This window comes from Theropithecus gelada, chromosome 14, assembly GCF_003255815.1.
Source record: "Theropithecus gelada isolate Dixy chromosome 14, Tgel_1.0, whole genome shotgun sequence".
NCBI classification, from domain to species: domain Eukaryota; kingdom Metazoa; phylum Chordata; class Mammalia; order Primates; family Cercopithecidae; genus Theropithecus; species Theropithecus gelada.
The window spans coordinates 51,204,622-51,225,966 of NC_037682.1; the positions used below are offsets into that span (position 1 = coordinate 51,204,622).

General features: G+C 46.1%; 1 protein-coding gene across 2 annotated transcripts in view; it reads right to left on the reverse strand.

The window, feature by feature from the left end:
• Positions 1–767: 767 nt before the first annotated feature.
• SPON1 (spondin 1) overlaps positions 768–21,345 on the reverse strand; it is a 307,051-nt gene continuing 286,473 nt past the window's right edge. Inside the window, exons 8-17 of one of the 2 annotated variants that reach the window (XM_025357569.1) lie at positions 14,104–14,305; positions 13,030–13,170; positions 12,133–12,208; positions 10,933–11,115; positions 9,378–9,548; positions 9,131–9,298; positions 8,084–8,248; positions 5,844–6,107; positions 1,728–3,311; positions 768–1,299 (exon numbers count right to left, since the gene is read on the reverse strand). In XM_025357569.1, coding sequence (XP_025213354.1) covers positions 3,148–3,311; positions 5,844–6,107; positions 8,084–8,248; positions 9,131–9,298; positions 9,378–9,548; positions 10,933–11,115; positions 12,133–12,208; positions 13,030–13,170; positions 14,104–14,305 — 1,534 coding nt within the window. In that variant the 3' untranslated portion in view covers positions 768–1,299; positions 1,728–3,147. Of the gene's footprint in view, positions 3,312–5,843; positions 6,108–8,083; positions 8,249–9,130; positions 9,299–9,377; positions 9,549–10,932; positions 11,116–12,132; positions 12,209–13,029; positions 13,171–14,103; positions 14,306–21,345 lie in introns of both variants that reach the window. The other variant, XM_025357568.1, reaches the window with a different exon arrangement.

Genomic DNA, 21,345 nt, shown 5'->3' on the forward strand with positions numbered 1-21,345 from the left:
GGAGGCAGAGGTTGCAGTGAACCGAGATTGCGCCATTGTACTCCAGCCTGGGCAACAAGAGCAAAACTCCATCTCACAAAAAATTTTTATTTTTTAACTGTCGTCTGAAATGTGGGTTAAACAGAAGTCACAGAAATAATTTGAGAGTTTTTGTGTATTGATATTCATCTTAGTCCTTTTAATGTTGCTATAACAGTACCTTAGGCTGGGTAATTTATAAAGAAAAGAGGTTTATTTTATTTAGCTTATGGTCCTTCAGGCTAGGAAGTACCAGAAGCATGTTGCCAGCGTCTCTTCCGTTTCTGTTGAGGGCTTTTCATGGTGTGCCATAACATAGCGGGGAAGGTCAAAAGGGACATGGACGTGTTTGAAGAGGCAAAACCAAGGGGCATTCTAGCTTCGTAACAACCTACTCCCATGGGAACAATTCTGTGAGAACTAATTCAGTCTAGAGAGAGTTAGAACTCCTTCACTATAGTGGTACCAAGCCATTCATGAGGGAGATGCCTGCATGACCCAAACCCTTCCCACTAGGCCCACCTCCCAACGCAGCCACCTTGGGCATCAAATTTCAAACATGAGTTTTTGTGGGAATAAACTCAAGCCATAGTACATTTTAGCCATGCACTTGACCTATTTCTGGAGAGCTATAGTCATGTGAGAATGTATAATGTACCCTTACTTCCTGGAGGGAGTACATAGACTTTGAGTATCCCTAAAATGTGTTCAATACGCAAAGTTCAAATTAAAAACAGCACAAATGTTTATTTTTTTCAGTTCTGGGTCTATAGAAGCCCAGGTTTATTCCCATTTGCTACAGCAGATTCCCTTCAAATAAAATGCACTGGCAAGGTGCATTTTGGGTCAGTGAGTGACCCAATGTCTGGCTCTGAACTTCTTGCTGTTGAACCTAAAATGTGGATGTAAATTGGATCACAGCTGGTTTGGCATTGAAAAAAATATATACACAACAAACAATTACAACTTCTTTATATGGCAGTTTTTACTGGGTGTCTAATACTGTCTTTACTATCTCAAGTGGAAGTCCAAACAGATTTCATTTTTGTAGTAAAAAGTCTTTATTTCCAAAATGATTTGTTAGCCAGAAGAACTATAAACCACCTAACAAGACTTTGGTAAGAAAGAGACTTGATGCTTCTTATAAATTCCCCATTGCAAACAAAAAATAACAATGCAATAAGAGTCATGTTACCCATTCTTAACCATTAACCTGGTTTTAAGTCTCCCAAATCAGGATTTTACACGTACCCAACTGGGATCAAATAAGAACATGAGACACTGGGTGGCTTGTCCTTAGATTAGGAATCACCATTTTAAGGAACTGTATCATGGGTTGAGAGTTATTTAGATAGCTTAGAAAAACATTGCAAAAGTGGGCACTTCTATATGAGGACTTTTTTCCCCCCGAGTAGAAAATTAAATCTTGCGTTTCTTTATGCTTTTTTGGGGAGAAGGCAATTCATTTAAGGATTTAAAACATGTTGGAGACAAGTAGTTCCGAGATGTAATAATGGTCCCTCCAAGAACAAGGGAGCAAAAGCCCTATCTATCATCTTTTATTGAAAATGGAGGAGGACAATATAAAGAACCTTCTGAACACTTACTTAGCTTAAAGACATGAAAGACCCAGTGAATTTTTATGGAACAGTCTCTCTTGTGTTAAAGAACATATGTTGTATTTGGAAATATCCTGATGTGTTTAATACAAATTCTTAGTGTATTCAGAGCATTGTATGTGTCTCACCAATGGCACACATTTGGATTAAGCAGTAATAAGGCCTATAAAAGAAATGAAACAATAGTTTTCAACAATAAATGCAGGAGGAAAAACTGCTGATGGACCCAACTGAGAAAATGTCCTTTTACACTATCCCTCAGTGGTCAGTCTCCCTGAATCTGGTGTGCCTATAATTGCTGGGAAGGCAGTGTAAACCTGTGGCCATTCCTATGCATGTTTGGGAGGACCACAGCCCTGGTGTGGAGCACTGACAGATTTGGCTTTCCACCAGAATTGCTTGCTCAGCTTAATCTTATAATATTCCTTTCCCTTAGATTTATTTTCTGTCTTGATAACCTTTTCTCTCTACATACAAAATTTCATGACTAAAATAACTTTAAAGTACAGAGAGAGATTGTATTTTGTTGAAGGAATGCCTTGCGGGGGGCTTTGGGCAGACTTAGCAAAATGCTTGTATAATAAAAATGTTTTCTTGCTAAAAACTGATTTGCAAACTTGAAAGTCTAGATGTGTATAGGAAGATTTTAAAATTCAGGCATGGGACTGCTAAAGAGACCAATTTTGCTTCCTTGGTCTTGGTTCCAGTAAGGATTTAGTACCTAAAAGTTCAGAAGGTTGGCTTCCTAGAAGAATTGTGCATACTCCTCCCAAACCCTAAAAGCAAGGGAAAAATACACTCTAAACTTATTCTTTATCTCAGGTGTAAAAACTAGTTACCTTACATTTAAATAAAGCAGCCATAATTTATTTTTTTGTGGGGGGCATCAGGAGCCAGTATCAGGGGTAAGATAAATGTATTCCGAATTTCTCAGTGGAAGAATAAAAGCCACCCAACATCAATTCTCCTCTTGAAGTCTACCGGCTCTGTTTTCCTCAGGAACTATTGATGACTGAGGAGACTTGAACAGAGACCTCAAGTTCCACTAAGAAGAGATGGGCAAACAATGGTTTCAGTGAACAGGCCAAAGATGAGAATGAGGGGAATCTGCTCTCTTCATCTGATTGAGAATGTTTCCTACCTGCCGTACCCTGGGACTCAGGCATAGAGTCACTTCCGGACATGGTTGCCTCTCCATGTGGAGGAGGTCAAGGTCTCCGTCCTGCCTGGCCAGGTGGAAGCTCCAGGGGGACATGTTTCAGTTTAGTACAAGGTGGCTGACACTACTCCCGTGCAGGAAGAGGGCTGGCTGGTGGTGAGGGTGCCCCACTCAGCCTGTACCCATCAAGAAGTATTCAGAAAGGATGTCCCTGGCATCCACAAGACTACTGGGCAAACCACACTGCAAAAATGAAAACTAGTGTACACAATTTAAATTGTCTTAAGCAAATAATCCAGCCATTGGTGATTCTGGAATCTAGAGTGCACCCCTGGGGAACTCGTACCCTTGCTAACAAGGATGAACGTTGCATGCTCTGATCTCCTTCTTGTCTTTGCAGCTGGTAAACTGGGAGCTTTTGAATCTCTTCTTTACGGTCATGTAACGTTCCTGAATTCCACCTCCGCACAGTTTGGTGCATTCTGACCAGGCTGTCCATGGGCGCATCCTACAACCTGAAAGCATGAGAATGCCTTGTTAGGCCTACAGAAACTGGGGACGGAACAGGAATGCTAAACTCTAGTAGAACTGTGAAATGTGGTTGTCTGGTCTCCTCCTCTGTTCAAGTGTGTAATGATTTGGTTAGAGTCCTTATTAGGGACAGTTAGGTCATATGTGACTGATTGCAAAAAATGGCCACAAATGCTTCACGAATCTTCTCATCAAAAGGCAGACTCTGTTTCTCCACCTCTTGAATCTGGGCTTGATGACATGATTTGCTACGGCCAATGGGACATGAGCAAAAACAGGCCTAAAAGCTTCTACCATGTAAGCAAGCCTGGCTAGACCACTGGAGAGACCATGTGCAGACAGGCCTCAGCCATCTCATGAGGCCCCAGATATGCAGGTGAGGCTGGTCTGGCCCAATTGTGCCACCAGCTAGTAATAACCACATGAATGAGTCCAAACTAGACCCAAGAAGAACCATCCAGTAGACCCAGTTCACATCACTGATCCACAGAATCATGCTAAGTGGTTGTTTAAAAAGATTGTTTTGGGGTGACTTATGCAGCAGCCATGCAAGGAACACTAAACTGCTTTCTCTTATGCCTTATTCCCCAAGTACTTGGCTCCCAAATGCTAAGTATAGAGAAGTACAATTTTTGTTCTTCCTACTCAGCATAAACATGCTGCTCTCCAAGAAAACTTTCTTGACCCCCAGAGATTAATTAGATTTTTTGATTACTGCTTCCATAGCACTCTAGATTCCTCTCTTATAGAACCCATCACATTTATGGTTACACATGAGATATTTGCTAACCACACGACAGCTAAGAGTCATGGAGGAATGTATGGTACAACTATGTACCTGGCACATAGTTGACTTTAATGAACGTTTGTTGATTGGCTAACTACCATGTAGAACAGAAACACTGATATGCAAACAGCTCCCTAATCATAAGGATCCCGAACGGTCAAGTAGCTCCTCATACTTTTTCCGTTTCTCATCATCCTAGGTGGAGGTGGAACATCTTTAAAAAAAAGAATGGGACTTTAAAAGAAAAAGAAAATGCCTACCAGGGGCTTCAGTGCTGAAGAAGACGCCCATGTAAAAAAGTGAAGGTTAACGTGTACATCAAGTTTTCTGATTTTTAAAGTCCTGGAAATCTGTGAAGTTAAGTTGGAGTTTGGGGACGTACAATCTTTTTCTTGGGTTACAAATAAAACCTATCTGGCCCCTGTGTGTGTTTTTGCTACCTCCAGATCACTCAAAACAGGTCTGATACAGTCACCCTTTTGATTAAAACCACCTACAGAGTCAAGTCCCAAATCCTTGGTGGGCCACTGGCCTTTTGTGGTCTGGTCCCCACCTTCCCAACCTGGTTTCCTGCCTGCCTTGTCGTTTGTGCTTCATCTGCATCCCATTTATCACTTGGACCTATCATGGTCTTTGGCATCTCTGTGCCTTTGTAATGACTATTCTTGCGGCCTGGAATGTACTTTTTTTTTTTTTTTGAGATGGGGTTTCACTGTTGTTGCCCAGGCTGGAGTGCAATGGCATGCTCTTGGCTCACTGCAACCTCTGCCTCCCCAGTTCGAGCGATTCTCCTGCTTCAGCCTCCCAAGCAGCTGGGATTACAGGTGTGTGCCACCATGCCCGGCTAATTTTTATATTTTTAGTAGAGATGGGGTTTCACCATGTTGGCCAGGCTGGTCTCAAACTTCTGACCTCAGGTGATCAGCCCACCTTGGCCTCCCAAAGTGCTGGGATTACAGCAATGAGCCACCGCACCCAGCCTGGAATACACTTTTCTAAGTGGCAAACTCTTCCAGGCTTTTCAAGACCCACTCTAGTTTTCCCTGCTTTAACATCTACCTGAACTCCAGTCAATGTAAGATGCTCATTCCTCAGCTCCCTGAGCACTTGGTGCATTGTTCTATTAGTTATTTGGCAGCTTGGATCAATATTATTTGGGGAAATAAAACTCAAGGCTGACATGATACTGCTGCTAAATTTCTGGTTAGCCTTGCAAAGAAAATCAAAGTCTCAGGCCATGGCTGCCTTGTCTGAGCCAAACCCTTAAAATGGAAGATGTGTTCTGGGAGATTCTCAGGAACATTCCCTAAATGGCGAACAAGATTCCTTTGACACATCTGTATCATTTTCCCCCTTTGCAAGGAGTGAATGGGGTTGCTAAGTCATAACTGACTTTGAGCAAAGTTGGACACATTGGTTTTATATGTGTGTAAAAAAGAAGGAACTGTGTAATTCCTAAAGATTCTTTGCTTGAAAATTTACTTTTGTCAGGTAATTAGGTTGTCTAAATGTTCTTTGATAAAGGACCCTCCCACCGCCAATCTCCTTTATAAATTACGTTTGCTCAATATTTGGGAACAGACTTGGATCTGAAGAATCAAAATGTGGTCTGAAGACTCCAGAAAATGCAGACTCTCCCCGACTCTTTTTAAACAGGTCCAAGACTTAGCCCAGTGCAGAGCCCTGCCTGTCCTGGAGACCAGCCCAGGCCCACACTTGGGAGCCATACCTGGGAACTGCTCCCCTTCAGACTCTTCCTTCAGCTGCTCACTCCGCCGGCTCTCTCGGGCCTCCCTCCAGCGTAGCTTCTGGATGGATGGATTTCGAAGGCATTTCCGGATGCGGCACTTTTTTCGCTGCACAGTCTCTGGGCAGGGTGCACCTCCAAACTGAGGCTCCATTTGGATCATCCGGGTTCGAATCACGTGGCCTTTCCCACATGACTTGTTACATTCCGACCACTGGGACCACTCGGTGAGCTCACAGTCAATGGCTGGCAAGACACAGATGGGCATGAGTGTATCACATGTCTGAAACAAGATATGGTCACACACTCCTTTGAACATCTCAACAAGCCTATGAGGAATGCAAAGCAGGTGCTGTGTCATGCCATTTTACAGAAGAAACTGAAGCTCCAAAGAGGCAGGCTGACTTCATCCAGCCCCTGTGGTTGGTAAGCAGCAGAGGCAGGATTGGTGCCAGGTCATCAACCATTCTGTGCTCCCTCTATGACTCAAGAAGGCTTTGGAGGACTTTCAAGATGTGTTCAGAGCCTCTTGCCCTGCTTTGTGAACTCCTAGAATATTGTCAGATCAGCCTCAAGTACAGAATAGCCTCCCACAGTCCCAGACTCACTGGTGATATTTTTCAGAGCAAGGCCAACAAGCCCCCTGCTGCTCTTTGGAGAGAACAAGTCAATAAGCTAAAGGTGGCTGACCCTTGTGGACCAATACCAGGGACATTTTGGTTCTCAGCCTGGCAGCTTTTCATTCCCAACATCATCCTGTGTTCTATCTATGGTGGTCTATGCAAAAAACACAGGAGCCAGAAATGGGACATTCAGTAGAGAAGAGGGTCAGGAGCAAGGGGTGCTTCACGGTTTATCACGGTACGAGATCCAGTAAATTCTTACTAAGCCAGCATCTCATAAATGTGAAGGGAAAATAACACATAGTTTGACTGTCAGGATGTGTCCCAGGGAGGCAAATTATTCCAAGCTCTCTGTTGGCCTTGCAAGGCCAAAGTCAGGGTGGACCTAGATGTCCTCATTTTGTTCAAGTTTCAGTTCTTTTATCCCCCCTGTGGAAGCTCAGGCAGCTTTCTTATCTGCAAAATGGGGATCATGGTATTTTTCTCATTAGGTTGTAAGGATTAAATGAGATGCTCCCAGCCCTGCAAGTGCTTCATAAATTTCCGTTTTCTTCCTTCCTTCAGTGGACCCTTTGGATATAAAACTTTCAAGTCAGGTACTCTCAGTCAGAAGGCTATGGGGCCCTAACTCTGGTGAGCTGGCCTGAACCATGGGCCAGTCTTAGTTACTGAAAATCCCTGGCTTTCTCTAGTGGATGGTCCAAGTTACCTCCACCTGTGGCTGAGTCTCCTAAAACAGCCCAGGAACTGGAGCGTGGGGTGGGGATTAAGGCCTATCCTTGCCATGTCCAGTGCTCACACTTTGGACCAATTACTTGGTTTCATCCTCAGAGCAACCTAGGAAGTATTTCCTGCTACTTTACAGATGGGGAAACTGAGGAACAGAGGTGCTGAGTCATCGGCTGAAGGTTACTAGCTAGGGGAGGGAGGATGAAGGACTACAAGTGCATGCTGGAGGGGACCAGAGCCACAGCCAGTGTGCCTGCCCTTTCACCACCCAAAAGAGCAGCTCTTGGAAGACCAGCCAAGGAAACTGGCTTGCTCGGCTTGGAGATTAGTCCCATATAATACAAACAGCTGATCGCAGATATTTTGGAAAACAGGACTGGGAGTGGAGTGGGGTGGGGTGAGCTTTTGAGAACTTGGCTTGTTTTCTTGCTGGTTTTCTTACCAGTCTGCAGGAGTCATTGATTTAATGTCCAGCTTCTGGTCATGGGGAAATAAAATGGTCACAGGGAGAAGAATAGAATTAAAAAGCTTGGAAAATCCATGGGTCACGCAAGCCCATAATTGTTGGGGGAAAGGAGGGAAAGAACTAAGGTTTATTGAGCCTTGTGCTGTTTTTCATATGTGTCTCTCATTTACACTTCACAGCAACTTGAACTTTGGGTGTTATGTAGACGGTAGTGGGATTCTGACTTTACTAATGAAATTGACTGCAGTGTTTTAAGTAACTGCAAACACTGAAAGCCAAACCCCAAACTCCTCCCCAGCAAACCGTTTTATTCTAGGATCTAGCAGTATTAGCACTGGCTGGTTCAGGGCTCCCTGGACTCAGGAACATAGAAGTGATAGGCTTTGGGGAGCTCCAGGACTTACGGCATTCAGGGAGCATGCACTTCTCCACCTGCTCCAGATCCTCATTGCAGTCTCCAAGTTCCGCCAGAGACTTGAGCATCCGCTGTCGGGTTCGCATGCCCTTCCCGCAGGTCACGCTGCAGTCACTCCACTCGGACCATGGGGACAGCAAGCATGGGATGGTATCTAGATCAAGAACCGGGTTTGCCACTGAGAACAGGTTCTTTTGTTTTCTTTGATCTCCCTGGCCCCACAATGTCCCACACCCAGTCCCCTGCTTTGGCCCCTGGAATAAAGTGGAATTGGCCCATGGGTTCAAATAAGAGTGAATTCTATGGAGCAAGAGGTGGCTCAGCAGCCTACTGCTCTTCTTGTCACTCTCTTTCATCTACCCCCTCCTCCGCCCCGCCCCGCTGGTTATGACATGAGGGTTACAATATGACTACATAAGTCCCCACTGGAAATGCCACTGAAGATTTAGTAGGGTCTTCCCAGAGACAGATACATCCCACACTCACTAAGAATCAGGCACTAAAGAAGAGGCTCAGGGCTGCATTTTTGGACATTGTGGTCCTGAATTCCCTAGAGTGTGTATGTACTTTTGTGCCTGTATACATCTGTGTACTGATGTGTGGGTGGGCCCATATGCATTTGTGCACAGAGTAGGGGAGGTCATGCTTTATGGGATCAACCAAGTCCAATGTACAACAGGAGTGGGCTGGACCTGGGTAGTGTATGTCCCGCCTAAATGTGTTGCCCCTCCTCCCCACCACAGCAAGAAAGACACTCCTATAAAACACAGCTGCAGGTGAATTCTATCCAGAGGCCTCCCGTTTGCCACCCCAGCATTGCTTAGAATGTTCCCCAATGGAGGTTACTCTCTCTGGTTCTGGTTGATGTCCACACACCTATGGCTCTCATCTGGCTCCCAGCAGTGCCCGGCAAGGACCGTGGGCCATGCTTTCCTCCTGCTCAACCTCCGACCTTCATGGTGGTAATAGTGGATGCTATGGCCCTCCACGCCTGTCCCCGGTGGCCTCCTCCAAGCCCACCCCCGCTCCCACTCACGGCACTCGGGCATCATGCACTTCTCTGCCTGGGACGTCTCGGCCTTGCACATGGAGCCATCTGCGGGGCTCATCTTGATCATGCGGTGCCGCTTCTTCATGCCCATGCCGCAGGTGGCGCTGCATTCGTCCCACTCGCCCCACTCGGTCATCAGGCAGCTGCTGGAAGCTGGGGAGGCCGGCAGCATTGGAGTCGCACCTGCTGCCTCCCCGACCTGCTTGCCCGCCCGCCCGGGGCCCCCACTCACAGCACTCCTCGTTGACTGTGCACTTCTCCGTTTCCTCAGTGGGCAGCGTGCACACGGAGCCGTCCTCTGGGAACTGCTTCACGTACCTCTCCCGGGACCTCATGCCGGTCCCGCAGGAGATGCTGCAGGGCGACCAGGTGATCCACTCGGACATGGTGCAGGTGGAGCCGTCTGCAACATACCGAGTGCACGCTGCAGCAGTGGCGGCGGCGCCCGCCAGGCCGCGCGGCGGGAACTTCCCCCAGTGGGAATCAAGAGTTAGGCAGTTGAGGATGTCAGCATGCCTAAGAGGTCTAAATCCTTAAACCAGCAAAGTTCTCTAAGAGGAAATGCCTCTTTTCCAGGTGCATGGGACACTCAGAATTACTCCTTATCTCATGAAAATACTTTTGAAAGATGCTTGTATGGAAAGGAGGGTGTTGAAAAAATGTAAACACACACATATATCTAAGATAAGATATAATTTGATCCACATATAATTTAAGATAAATCATAATCCATTTGTATGAGGAACAATCCTTCCCTGTGGAGGGGGAGGTTAAGGACCTCAGCTCCTCAGCTTAGACAGCTTCCCAGTCCCAGCCCCAAGAGAGCCTTCAATGTTGACAGGCCAGTCCCAGCTTTCCTCCCGCCTGTTTGTAGGAATGACTTGTCTATGGGAGGGTTTACTCCCCCTCAAAGTGCTTATTGTGGGCAAAACGAGCTAGCAATAAACCACCCTGAAAGTGCAGCGCTGGGAGAGGTATTTAAGAGCCTCCCTCTAGGCAGAACCAAGGAATTAATGACCTGCAAGGGATACGCTTGCTTTCTCTATCCTCAGCTTGGAAGTGGTTTTTTCCCCTGCCATATACCAGTCCAGCCTATACATACCTTCCCATTGCCTTATTGCATCTGTAAGATCAGGGCATGAGTAGCGTAGATCTATCAGGCAGAGAAAGGGGTCATGGCTTGGGAAGCAGATAGCCGACCTTTGCACAGCAATCAGCTTAGTGCAATCTTGCAGCTTGAGCCATCATGATATAGGTGTTGCAAGATTATACTTAAAGCCTGACCTTTGCGCTGTTGCAAATAGAGAGACTGAGAATTTCTGCAATCAGCCCGAAGGTCCTGACACAAAGAAGTGAGAGTGCTCTGACTCACACTGAGGTAGAACACAGATGAGGGGCCGTAAATGACAGAATTAGGGCAATGGATCTAGATTCAATCTGGGCTGATCTGTTAACAGACTCCTTAAGAAGAGATTGGAGTTAAGTCCCAGAAGCAGGCTATGTGTTGTCTGTAACTTGTCATAAGATGTATCTATGTTTGTTAGCTCTTCAGTAAAAGAAGGGGGGGTGGTCAGTCAATCTCAAGAATTCCTTTGATGTCATAAGAGAGGTTCTGTGTTCAGAGCCCTCAAGATACTGTTGCAGATAGGAGTCTGCCCAAGATGGACCCCATTGACATCTACTGTCAGGGTCCTTGTGCCCTCACCAGGGACACTGTCTGACAGCTGGGCAGACCCTCCCTTCCTGAACTCCTGCAAGCCCCTGGCTGGTCTGGGTTATCTCCTCACCTTCGTCACTGCAGCCAGGGCCCATGCAGGGCTGGAAGTCCTGGGTGTCGGGGCAGGGGACGCTGAGGTCCAGCTGTGCCTTCAGCATGCGCTGTCGCATCCTCTTGCCTTTGTCGCAGGTGGAGGAGCTGCAGGCGGACCATGGGGACCAGTTGGAGTAGATGCAGGTTTCAGGGGTGTCATCTGGAAAGAGTGTTTGACATGTTTTCCCTGGGAGCCTATGGGAGCTGCCACTGGCCCTCTCCCCATACTGGCTCATCTGGGAACAACAAAAGCCATGCTGCCAGACTGGCCTCGGTGAGCCTGCGTGCTCCTGGGATGGAAGCAGCCATTCACTTCCCTTTAAAGATGACAATTTAACATCTTGCTAATAAATATCTAAATGAGCAGAATGATTCTTATTATCCCTTCCTCTCAACACATGAACTTCTTCTCATTTTCAGTCCCTCATCTTGGCATTGCTTCCACACACATGCAGGCTCATTGTAGGCCATTTTGAAAAGCTCAAGGCTTGTTTTCATGCCATGGCTTCATCTTCCCAATGATCCCATACACAGTTGTCATGGTAAGAATAAAAGCAGCCGCTATTCATTGAGTACTTATCATGTACTAGCACCATTCTAAGAGCCTTACATGTTTAATCCCATTTAATTCTCACAAGTGCATGAAGCAGGTTCTTTTATCATCCCCATTTGACTGTCAAGGAAACTGAGACAGAAAGGTTAGCTTCTTGCCCAAGATCACATGTCTACTGAGAGTGCAGGTTGTCTGGCTCCAGATCCCATAAGAAAACTTGAGCTTGAACCATTACTCTGTGCTCCCTCCTGACTGTAAGATCTGGGCCTTTCTTTGCTTGCTGGGAAAGTGAATGTATCCACACCTGTCTTATAGACTGGCCTGAGAATCGAAGCAGAGAGTAGTCTGAATCCTGCGAAGCCCATTCAAACAAGATTTACATGATTGTTTTAAAGGCCTGATGTTGTTGAGTATATATGCTGATGTCATATCTTCACCAATTCCCTTATGCTTTATGCCTAACCTTGGCCTTGTTTTTGATTATTTCTTGAGGAGAAATCCTCAGAGATAGGATTACCAAGTCCAAGCACATGGTTTATGGTTCTTAAAACAGGTTAGCAAATTGCTTTCTCAAAAGGTTGTGTCAATTTATGTTGCCACCTGCAACAAAAGAAAATAACGTACCTTCATCTTTCTCCTCTGGAGCTAGGTCAGCTACAATATCATCGACATTGTCAGGTACAATATTGCATTGTTCCCCCTGCAAAAGGAATTTTACTTGGAGGGCTCACATAGCGAAAGAAGGGAATGTGTAGTGTGAAGATGAAAGAGGACTAAAATCTAATGCCCATTCTGTATACAAATCGTATGCCATGGCAAAGTTCTGGGCCAACATTTACAATCTGCCTGAGAAAGAAATGCCAAGAAAGCAGAAATGGCTAACCAGGGATGATAAATACATAACTTGGGTACCAGCACTCCCCAGTTCCTGGCCCATGGGAGACATTAGTAATCAATTACGGAACTCACAATGAAACCAATTTGCCTAGATCAAATTGTTCATTTGAGCACTGGGCCTCACTGCTGAGTTCATTTTGCTCATTTTTTTTTTTTCTTTTTTTGAGATGGAGTTTTGCTCTTGTCACCCAGGCTGGAGTGCAATGGCACAATCTCGGCTCACTGTAACCTCCACCTCCAGGGTTCAAGCGATTCTCCTGCCTCAGCCTCCTGAGTAGCTGGAATTACAGGCGCCTGCCACCAGGCCCAGTCAATTTTTGTATTTTTAGTAGAGATGTGGTTTCACCATGTTGGCCAGGCTGGTCTTGAATTCCTGACCTCAGGTAATCTGCCCACCTCGGCCTCCCAAAGGGCTGGGATTACAGGCATAAGCCAACGCACCTGGCCTGCTTATTTTCATCTTATGAAATAATTTGCGTGTTAGAAACCCAGGGAGGCCCAGGAATTCCATATCCTGAGGTGCTTTCTGCCAGGGACTCCATGATTCTAGAGCAGAAAGGTGTGCAATCTCCCTGGCACTCCTGCCGGGAAGGGTCGATGCCAGAGTGGGCTCTAACCCCGTACCTTCCGTGCGATTCTCTCGATGACAACTCTGGCTACTTGAGTGATGGACCCACCCTCTGGGTCGTAGAAAGGACTCTGAGGATGGTCCAGGCTGGTCAGGGGCCGGATTTTCTCCTGGGGAATGGTGGGCTTGTTGGGTGACTGCAAGAAAACATACAGAGGTAGAGAGTAAGAAATAAAATTGGGAAAACCCACAAAAGCCATTTGTTACATGGATCAGAGCAAAGTCCTTGATAGGAATTTGACAAGTGTAACTACTATTTATGTTTATGGAATTGTGTTCATGCCATATTACTGTGCTGGGAAATTTCTAGAACTGTATTTTAAAATTCTTCCATATACATGGTAGGATTATGCTCAGATGAAGCAGCCAAGTTTCAGAGAGGCTATCCAAGCTAGGAAATGGCTGAGCCAGGTTGGCCTGAATCCCAAAGTCTTTCTAATAGACCAGGCATTGGAAAACTTTTTTCTGTAGAGGGTCAGATGCTACATATTTTAGGCTTTGTGAACCATATTGTGTCTGTTGCTAATACTCAACTCAGCCGTGGTAGTGGGAAAATAGCCGCAGATAATACGTACTTGGAGGAGTGTAGCTGGCTTTGAAACCTTTATTGACAAATCACATGGTAGGGCAGATTTGTCTTCCAAACCATAGTTTGCAGATGTCTGTTCTTCTAGATTGTTCTCCCATTGGTTTTCTGATGGCTCCAGATTTCAATGCAATTGATCATATCAGAGAAATACGACATTCAGGACAGAATGCAAACTCCTTAGCCCAGCTGTCCAGAAACCTTTGCTCTTGCCATCGTGGTTTTGGAATGCTGTCCCCTGCTCACTTGGGAACTGCTCTTTAGCACTTCCCTCTCCATGCTCTCCTGGCCACTGCACAGACACTTCCCAGAGCCCACATCACACCACATGTGATGATGAGACCATGCCGGCCTCCCCAGCCAGACTGAAAGTTCACCTAGGACAGAGCCTGGGTCAGATCTCCTCTGTGTCTCTCAGGATGGGGCTGGGCAAGGAGAAGGTGCTAGGGAAGTTTGCCACTCACCACTCCAGGCACACACACACCTCATAGGTCACCCCGCTGTCAGTGCCAGCATCCCAAGGAATCAGGTCTTGCACCACCTTCTGGACCCAGCCACATTCCTTGGTGCACAGATCTTCTGCAGATAAGCCTACGTTCCAGTCGGGACTGGGGCCCATCATGGTCAGGAAGGACATTAAATGGCGAGTTCTGTCCACAGAAAATTCAGCTGAAGGTGCTGCTCTCCTGGAAATGAAATACAGAGACCATTATATTAGAGTTCTGGGGGTTGGTCCTCACTCTGAGGGAAATCTGCCTGGATTATGGATGAAGAATGAGAGGGACAGAGAGTATTCAGATTCGTGGTCTCCCACTGAACTCTGCCTTTGGCCACGATGGGTTTATAACCTTCTCTGTCCTGAGCCCATCCATTGAAGAAACGTGGAGAGGACCATATACTACCACCCTATCGAGTATTTCTTTTCTTTTCGTTTTTTTTTTTTTTCCTTTCAGAGACAGAGTCTTGCTCTGTCACCCAGGCTGGAGTGCAGTGGTGTGATCATGGCTCACTGCCGCCTCAAACTTCTGGGCTCAAGTGATCCTTGCAACTCAACCTCCCATCAGAGGGGTCATCTCCCCCAACTTCCTGTTTCCATTGCCCTCAGAAGGCAGGCACTGTCCAGCTCCAGACTGTACCCATCGGCTCACAGCTGGGAAGCAGGGACCAGCTGTAGAGTCAGAGACCTTTGGCCGACACCCCCGGTTGCTGGGAGTAACATCCTGAGTCTAAGCTATCGGAGGCTGCTGTTCAACCTCTATCTCTTTGTGTCACTCAGATTCTCAGGAATGGCTGGGACCATGTGAGATACATGGCAGCAACCACTCAGAGTGGCTGGGCAGGAAGGAGTCACATTCACAGGGCACACAGTGGGTGGCAGTCCCATATTATTTCATTTTCCCCTCATCACAATCCTGTGGGGTTAGAATTATTATCCTGTCTCGTAGAGAGGCCATGAAAGTGAATAAGTGGTTAATGAACTAAGAGACACAGCTAGGAGGTGGCTGAGGCTTGAAGGCAGCTTGGCCTGACTCTGCACCCCCAGGCTGCTAATCATGGGGAATCCTTGGCCAGAGACCAACTGTTCTGTTCAGTCCAGCTGGCAGCTGCTCTGCCTCAGCTGTCTAGAAGTCCCTGTGCCTCTGTTGGGACCAGCTGCTTCTGGCTGCCCTCACCTGGTTCCAGAAAGCAATGACTGCAGACCCGACTGGGGCCTGGGGAACTGGGCCCCCCGGGCTCTGGTATCACCTCTTACAGCTGTGTGTCCTTGGGCAGATTACCAAACCTTTCTGTGTCTCAGTGTCCAAATCTTTAAAATGATGATCGCATATGTCTACTCCAAAGGGTTCCTGTGAATTTCAAATGAGCTAGGTTGCAGACAGTACTTAGCCCAGTGCCTGGCCCTAGAACTCTTATCACCATTAGTGTTACTGAGAGAAGCACCATAGGGCCGTATGGAGATCAGAAAGGGGACAGGTGGGAAGAAAAGACTTCCTGAGTGGACTTTCCATTTTAGCCTGATGCCAGTCTAGGTTCTGGCACAGGAGTGGAGAAGAACCTGGCCTGAGCCCTGGCTTTGGCATCTGTCGACTGACAAGGTCCTCTTGCTGCCTCCAATGCACCCCCTCCCTCATCCCACCCTACATGCTACCTAAGAAGCTCCCTGGGCCCTGACAGGCAAGCCTAGCTGCAAGTTAGCTGCGGGTTCCACTTGTACTTGCATCTATTGGGCAAGCTCTTCAGTGATTGGAAAAGTGTGGTCCTTGGACCAGCAGCATCGGCAACCTCTAGGAACTTGAAGGAAATACAGATTCTTGAGCCCCACCCTAGATTTGCTGAATTAGAGACTTGGGGTAGGACCCAGCAATTTAATAATCCCTCCAGATTTTAATATACCTCAAGCTTGAGAATGCTGGGTCCACTCATCTTTCAAGCCTCAGATCATGTCACCTCTTCGAGCGGCCTTCCTGCCTGCCTTCGGCTGAGGCAAGTATACAGCGCCAGATTCCCACACTCTGCACAGGTCTTGCCTTCAGCTGAGGCAAGTACATAGCGCTGAATTTCCCACATTCTGTGCAGGTCTCTATAGCCAGACCCCAGGAATGCAATCACTTCCTCACTGTTTCCTCTCCCCAACTTAGACCAGGAGTTCCTTGAAGGAACTCTGTGTTTTATAGCTGCATCCCAGGACCTAGGTGTCCAGTGGGCCGACTGAACAAATATGCATATGATGACTTGAGCTCCTCCACCTCCTAGCTTTAGATCTTGGGCAAGTGGCTCACCCTCTTCAAATCTCAGTATCTTCATCTAGCAATATATACCTGCAGTGTTGCTGTCAGGATCAAATGAGATGCTTTATTAGGAAGCCTTTATAAACTGCTAAAGTATTGCAATGACATCATCAGCTACTTAGGCACAATCGGGGCGTTTAATTTCCTTTTCCCACGTGTGCATTTTCTGGCATGTAGGTCAGTGATTTCAACAGCTGCTTTTTTTTTTTTTTTTTTTTGAGACCGAGTCTGGCTCTGTGGCCCAGGCTGGAGGGCAGTGACACGATCTCAGCTCACTGCAAGCTCCAGCTCCCGGGTTCACGCCATTCTCCTGCCTCAGCCTCCCGAGTAGCTGGGACTACAGGCGCCTGCCACCATGCCCGGCTAATTTTTTGTATTTTTAGTAGAGATGGGGTTTCACCTTGTTAGCCAGGATGGTCTCGATCTCCTGACCTCATGATCCGCCCTTCTCGGCCTCCCAGAATGCTGGGATTACAGGCTTGAGCCACCGCGCCCGGCCTTTCAACAGCTTCTTTAAAGACCTGGTTCACACAAGGATTGCAGTCTATGGAGGTGTGGCATTACCTCATGTAGGGACTCACAGGACAGGGTTCTTGTCTGCCTTCTAGTAACTGCAGAGCAGACAGCACTGTCCCCTGGGAGGCAGGTTTCCTCTTCCATTGTTACAGAGACTGACCGCTCCATCTACTGCCTTCCTGTCTTCCTAAGTATGTGATTTGAGGCCAGATTAATCATTCATGTCCTGTACCCCTGAGTGACTCTATTCACAGTGGCAATCTAAGGGGACAAAAGCAGTTCTAATCCAGAGCTGTAGAAACTAAACCAACTGCCACCCTAACATACTGCCCTGAAACCTGCTCAGCCAATGGGTGTAACCATCTGGGACCAAGGCCTTGTGGAAATCATTCTCAGCAAAGGCATTTTGGCCCAATCTGTTGTATCCAAGTCTGTGGCCAAAGCGAGGTACCCTCTAGACCCTGGTAAATGTTTCAAGATGTGGGAAACATGGGGCAGCCAATTCCTGACCGTGAGGTCACAGGGCTGATCACACGGTGACAGAGTAAATTTGAATCTATAAGGGCCTGAGAACAATTTTCTAGCATCTTCAGATATGCCCTGCAGCTGGAGAATCCCCCCCTGACCCCGTTTATGTAACACTTCCTGGAGGAGGTATTTCCTGACCTCTCCCCAGATTGCTTAGAACTCCTATTCTACCTCCCCATAGCATGCTGAACTCACTCTTGCTTTGGAATTTCTTGTTAATATCTCCCCATCAGGTTCCGAAAGAGTGAAAACCATTTTTGTCCTGTTCATAGCTATATCCTAATGTCCGGCTTGGAACGTGGCACGCCGTGGACTCTCTTCAAATGTTTGTTGAAGCAAATGAATTAATCTAAGAAATGAACATGGAGCTCTTGTATTTCCTTTGACCTTCAAATTTAATTAAACATCACTTCAAAGTATTTATTCTAAAATAAAAATGAAATGAATAAGAATCTGTATGAGTTTTCCTTAGAAAATGCTAGATAGGACTGAAGTGCTTTAATTTGTTCAAACTGTCATAAAAATTCGTATTTATGCTTTTGTATATGCCATGTCTTCCAATACATGACATTTTGTTAATCTGGTTTCATCTTCCTATCTGGGACTCAGACTTGTATCCGTGCTCTAGCAAAGAGAGTTGATCTAGCTGTACCATATCCCAGAGTATATGATAAAGCATGATAGACAAAATAGCGTGATATTCAGATAAGATAGAAATATAAATCAGCAACACAGATAGGGGATCCCAGAAACTACATATAAGGACTATACAGAACAGGCTTTTCAAATTAGGGGTCAAGAAAAGATTGTGCAACAAGTGGGGTTGGGATAAGTTAACTGTAGCAAAAAAAATACTGGATTCACATTTAGTATACCACACAAGAAAAAACCAAAAAAAAACCAGACTCAGAGTCAGATAGAAAATAACCAGATCACGGAAAAAAATAAAGCTTTCAGATCTGTTAGAGAAATATTAATTTTTTCAACTTTGAAACAATACAAGCAATAAAAAAGAAAGGAATGATCCATCAATGAAAAACATCTGTAAAATGAAAACGGCAGTACTGAATTGGAGAGAAAAATGACATGCTGGCAAAAAGTGTCTCCACTGAGTGTGACTGACAAAGTGTTAATATCTATACTATGTACAGAGCTAATCCAAATATGTAGAAAAAGATCCCACTAGATAAAGTTATGAACAGACAATTCACATTAGATATGAAGACCCAGAGAAATGTTTCCTCTTTCTACATTTGGAGAGGCAGTATGGTGTGGAGGGAAGAACCCAGGGCACTGGTGACAGTCAGAGCTGGATTCGAATCAGCTGTTTATTTCATAGCTATGTGATGGGGGCCTCCACCTCACCTTTCTTGGCAGTTACTACACTGCCAAATGGGAGCATCATCATCCTGCCCCAAGGTTTTATTGTGAGAAAATTGCTTATCATTGTGAGGGACACATAACAGGGCTTGGTAGAGGTTGATTTCCTTCTCATTCAACTTTTCTGAACAAAATGTTCCAAAACACCATAAAAGAAAAGAGGTAAGAAAGGATTTTGAAACTGCTTCCAGAGACTTACAATCCCCTCCTAAATTACAGATCCACACCAATGAGACTCAGGAGGGTTTCCTAAACCACTCATGCTGTGTTCTGTCTCTCAACCTGTGTTTTCAAAAATCTGAATTTTCAGAGTTGCAAAAACTCAATCTGGCCACGAGAGGGCGCCCAAGTCATTCTCTAGGCTGAAGTCCTGCAGGGGTGTGTGTGTGGAGAAAGGTTTGAGGGAGGTTCCTGTAGCGTTGGAAAACGCTGTGTTTGTAACCAGGAGGCATCTAGGACTCCAGGTCCATCTGGACGCTTAGATCTACCACCTGCTCCTCTGTCCAAGGCCCATCTTCCTTTAGCATCCCGAGGACATCGATGGACCTGTGCAGGTGTTGCAGGAGGCAGGGAGAGCCCTGATCTTCCAGCCCTGATTTAAGAGAAAGATGTCTCTGGCCTCCCGGGGGAAGGTGGCTTTGGATTTCTGGAGAAGGTGACCATGTCTCTACTCCACTGACCTCACAAACACGACCTTTGTCTAATCAATGTTAATCTGGCAGAGTGCCTGGAAATAATTTAAGGTGATGACAGTGGTTTGCAGGATTCATTATAAGAAAGGAAATAAAAGTTATTTGTAAAAGTTCCAGTGATTCTTAGTATTCAAGATGCAATTGCAGGAACCGAATGATGGACATTCAGAATTGATTTGTAGGAAATCTGGGCATTTTCTACTTAGGCGCCAGAGGAACTAGGGAAGGATGTGGGTTTTGTTCAGAGTTTGCCTTTCCTGTCTCTACCTGCACCCTGGGCTGTCAGAGCCACAGCTTGATTTATTGAGCTAAACAAATCAGCAGCTAATTTGCTCATTCATGGCTGTCCTTTGAGAAGTGGTCCTGGGGATGAAGTGGTCCTGGGGATAAAGATGCAGATCATTGAAAAACAAGTCAGTTTCAACGGGCAGGACCTTGCAAAGTAGGTCACCCTGGCTTTCCACTGGGCTGAGGGAGGCTGGAATCCCATTAACCTCAATCAGGCAGGCTCAGCAAAGAGGGGCAGGGCTGTTTCTGCAAAACAAAACTTGGCTGCATGTAGGCTTCCTAATTTGACTTCCTAATGAGATTTGGAAGAGGAAAGGGGGGACTGGGGTATGGGAAAATCAAAGGAAAATTCCTTTCCCTTAACAAGCCGGTAGTATTGAGTGCAGAGGTTTTAGGTGTTTGGGAGGTCTAAGTGTTTGCCATCAATTAATTTTGTTCTACTGGGGCCTCAGGAAGTCTGAGGGGTAGGTGAAATGTGGGAAGCTGTCCCAAAATATTCATTTCAGTTTTTCAGAAAGTCTCTCCCATCTTAAAAAAGAAAAAGAAAATGCTCTTTGACTCTTTCATCCCCTTGGAGCCAGGTCCTCTTCTTTCATAGCAAACTTCACAGAAGAGTCGTCTGTACTTGCTGACTCCGTAACCTCATGCTCTGTTCACAGTTCACCCGCTCTGGGCTGTTTTTCCCCCTCATCACTCAGCAGAAAGGATTCTCCAAAAGTCACTGATGACCTTCCTGTCGATAAACCCAAAGGGCTTCCTGCAGCCCTGATCTTTCTTGTTTTCTCGGCTGCACTGGGCACAGTCGACCACCCGCCTCAAACACTTTCTTCCCCTGGATTTCTCCATACCAAGCTTCCTTATCGATTTCTTTGCTGCTCCTTTGCTGCGTCCTTTGCAGGCAAGATTCCTCAACGTTCAATAGTAGAGATCTTTGGAACTCAGTCCTAAGCCCTTGATTCCTATTCTTATGCCCTTGGCATTGATTGTCTCCCATTCCTTGAGGACTCCCAATTTTAGATCTCAGCGCAGAATTCTTGCCGTGAGTTCCAGAGCTATCTAGGCAACCGTATACTTAACACCTCTAATTGGAAATCTTGAATACATCTTAACAACATACATTTAGAACTGATCCCATGATCTTTCCCACCGAACTTCATCTAACGTTTTCAGCCTTACAAGTGGCTTCACCAACTCCTTTGTTATGCCAGCCAGACACATGGGAAACATCTTGACTGCTCTTTCTCCGCCTCCTTATTCCACCTATTGCCACAGCCCGTCGATTTTACCTCCTACGCGTCTCGCACATCTCTGTACCTCTCTCCTTTTCCGCCACCACCACCATCCTAGTGAAGTCACAGTTAATTCTCTCTGGTTTTCTGTAGTAGCCCCCCTCACTGGGCTCGCCACATCTACCCTTTCACACAGGCGCCAGTGTTGCTATTGCTTTCTATTTTTTAGTGCAAATATGATCATGTCGTCCTTGTGCTTAAAACCCTTCAATGATTTACCATTATTATTATTTGAGAGAGGGTC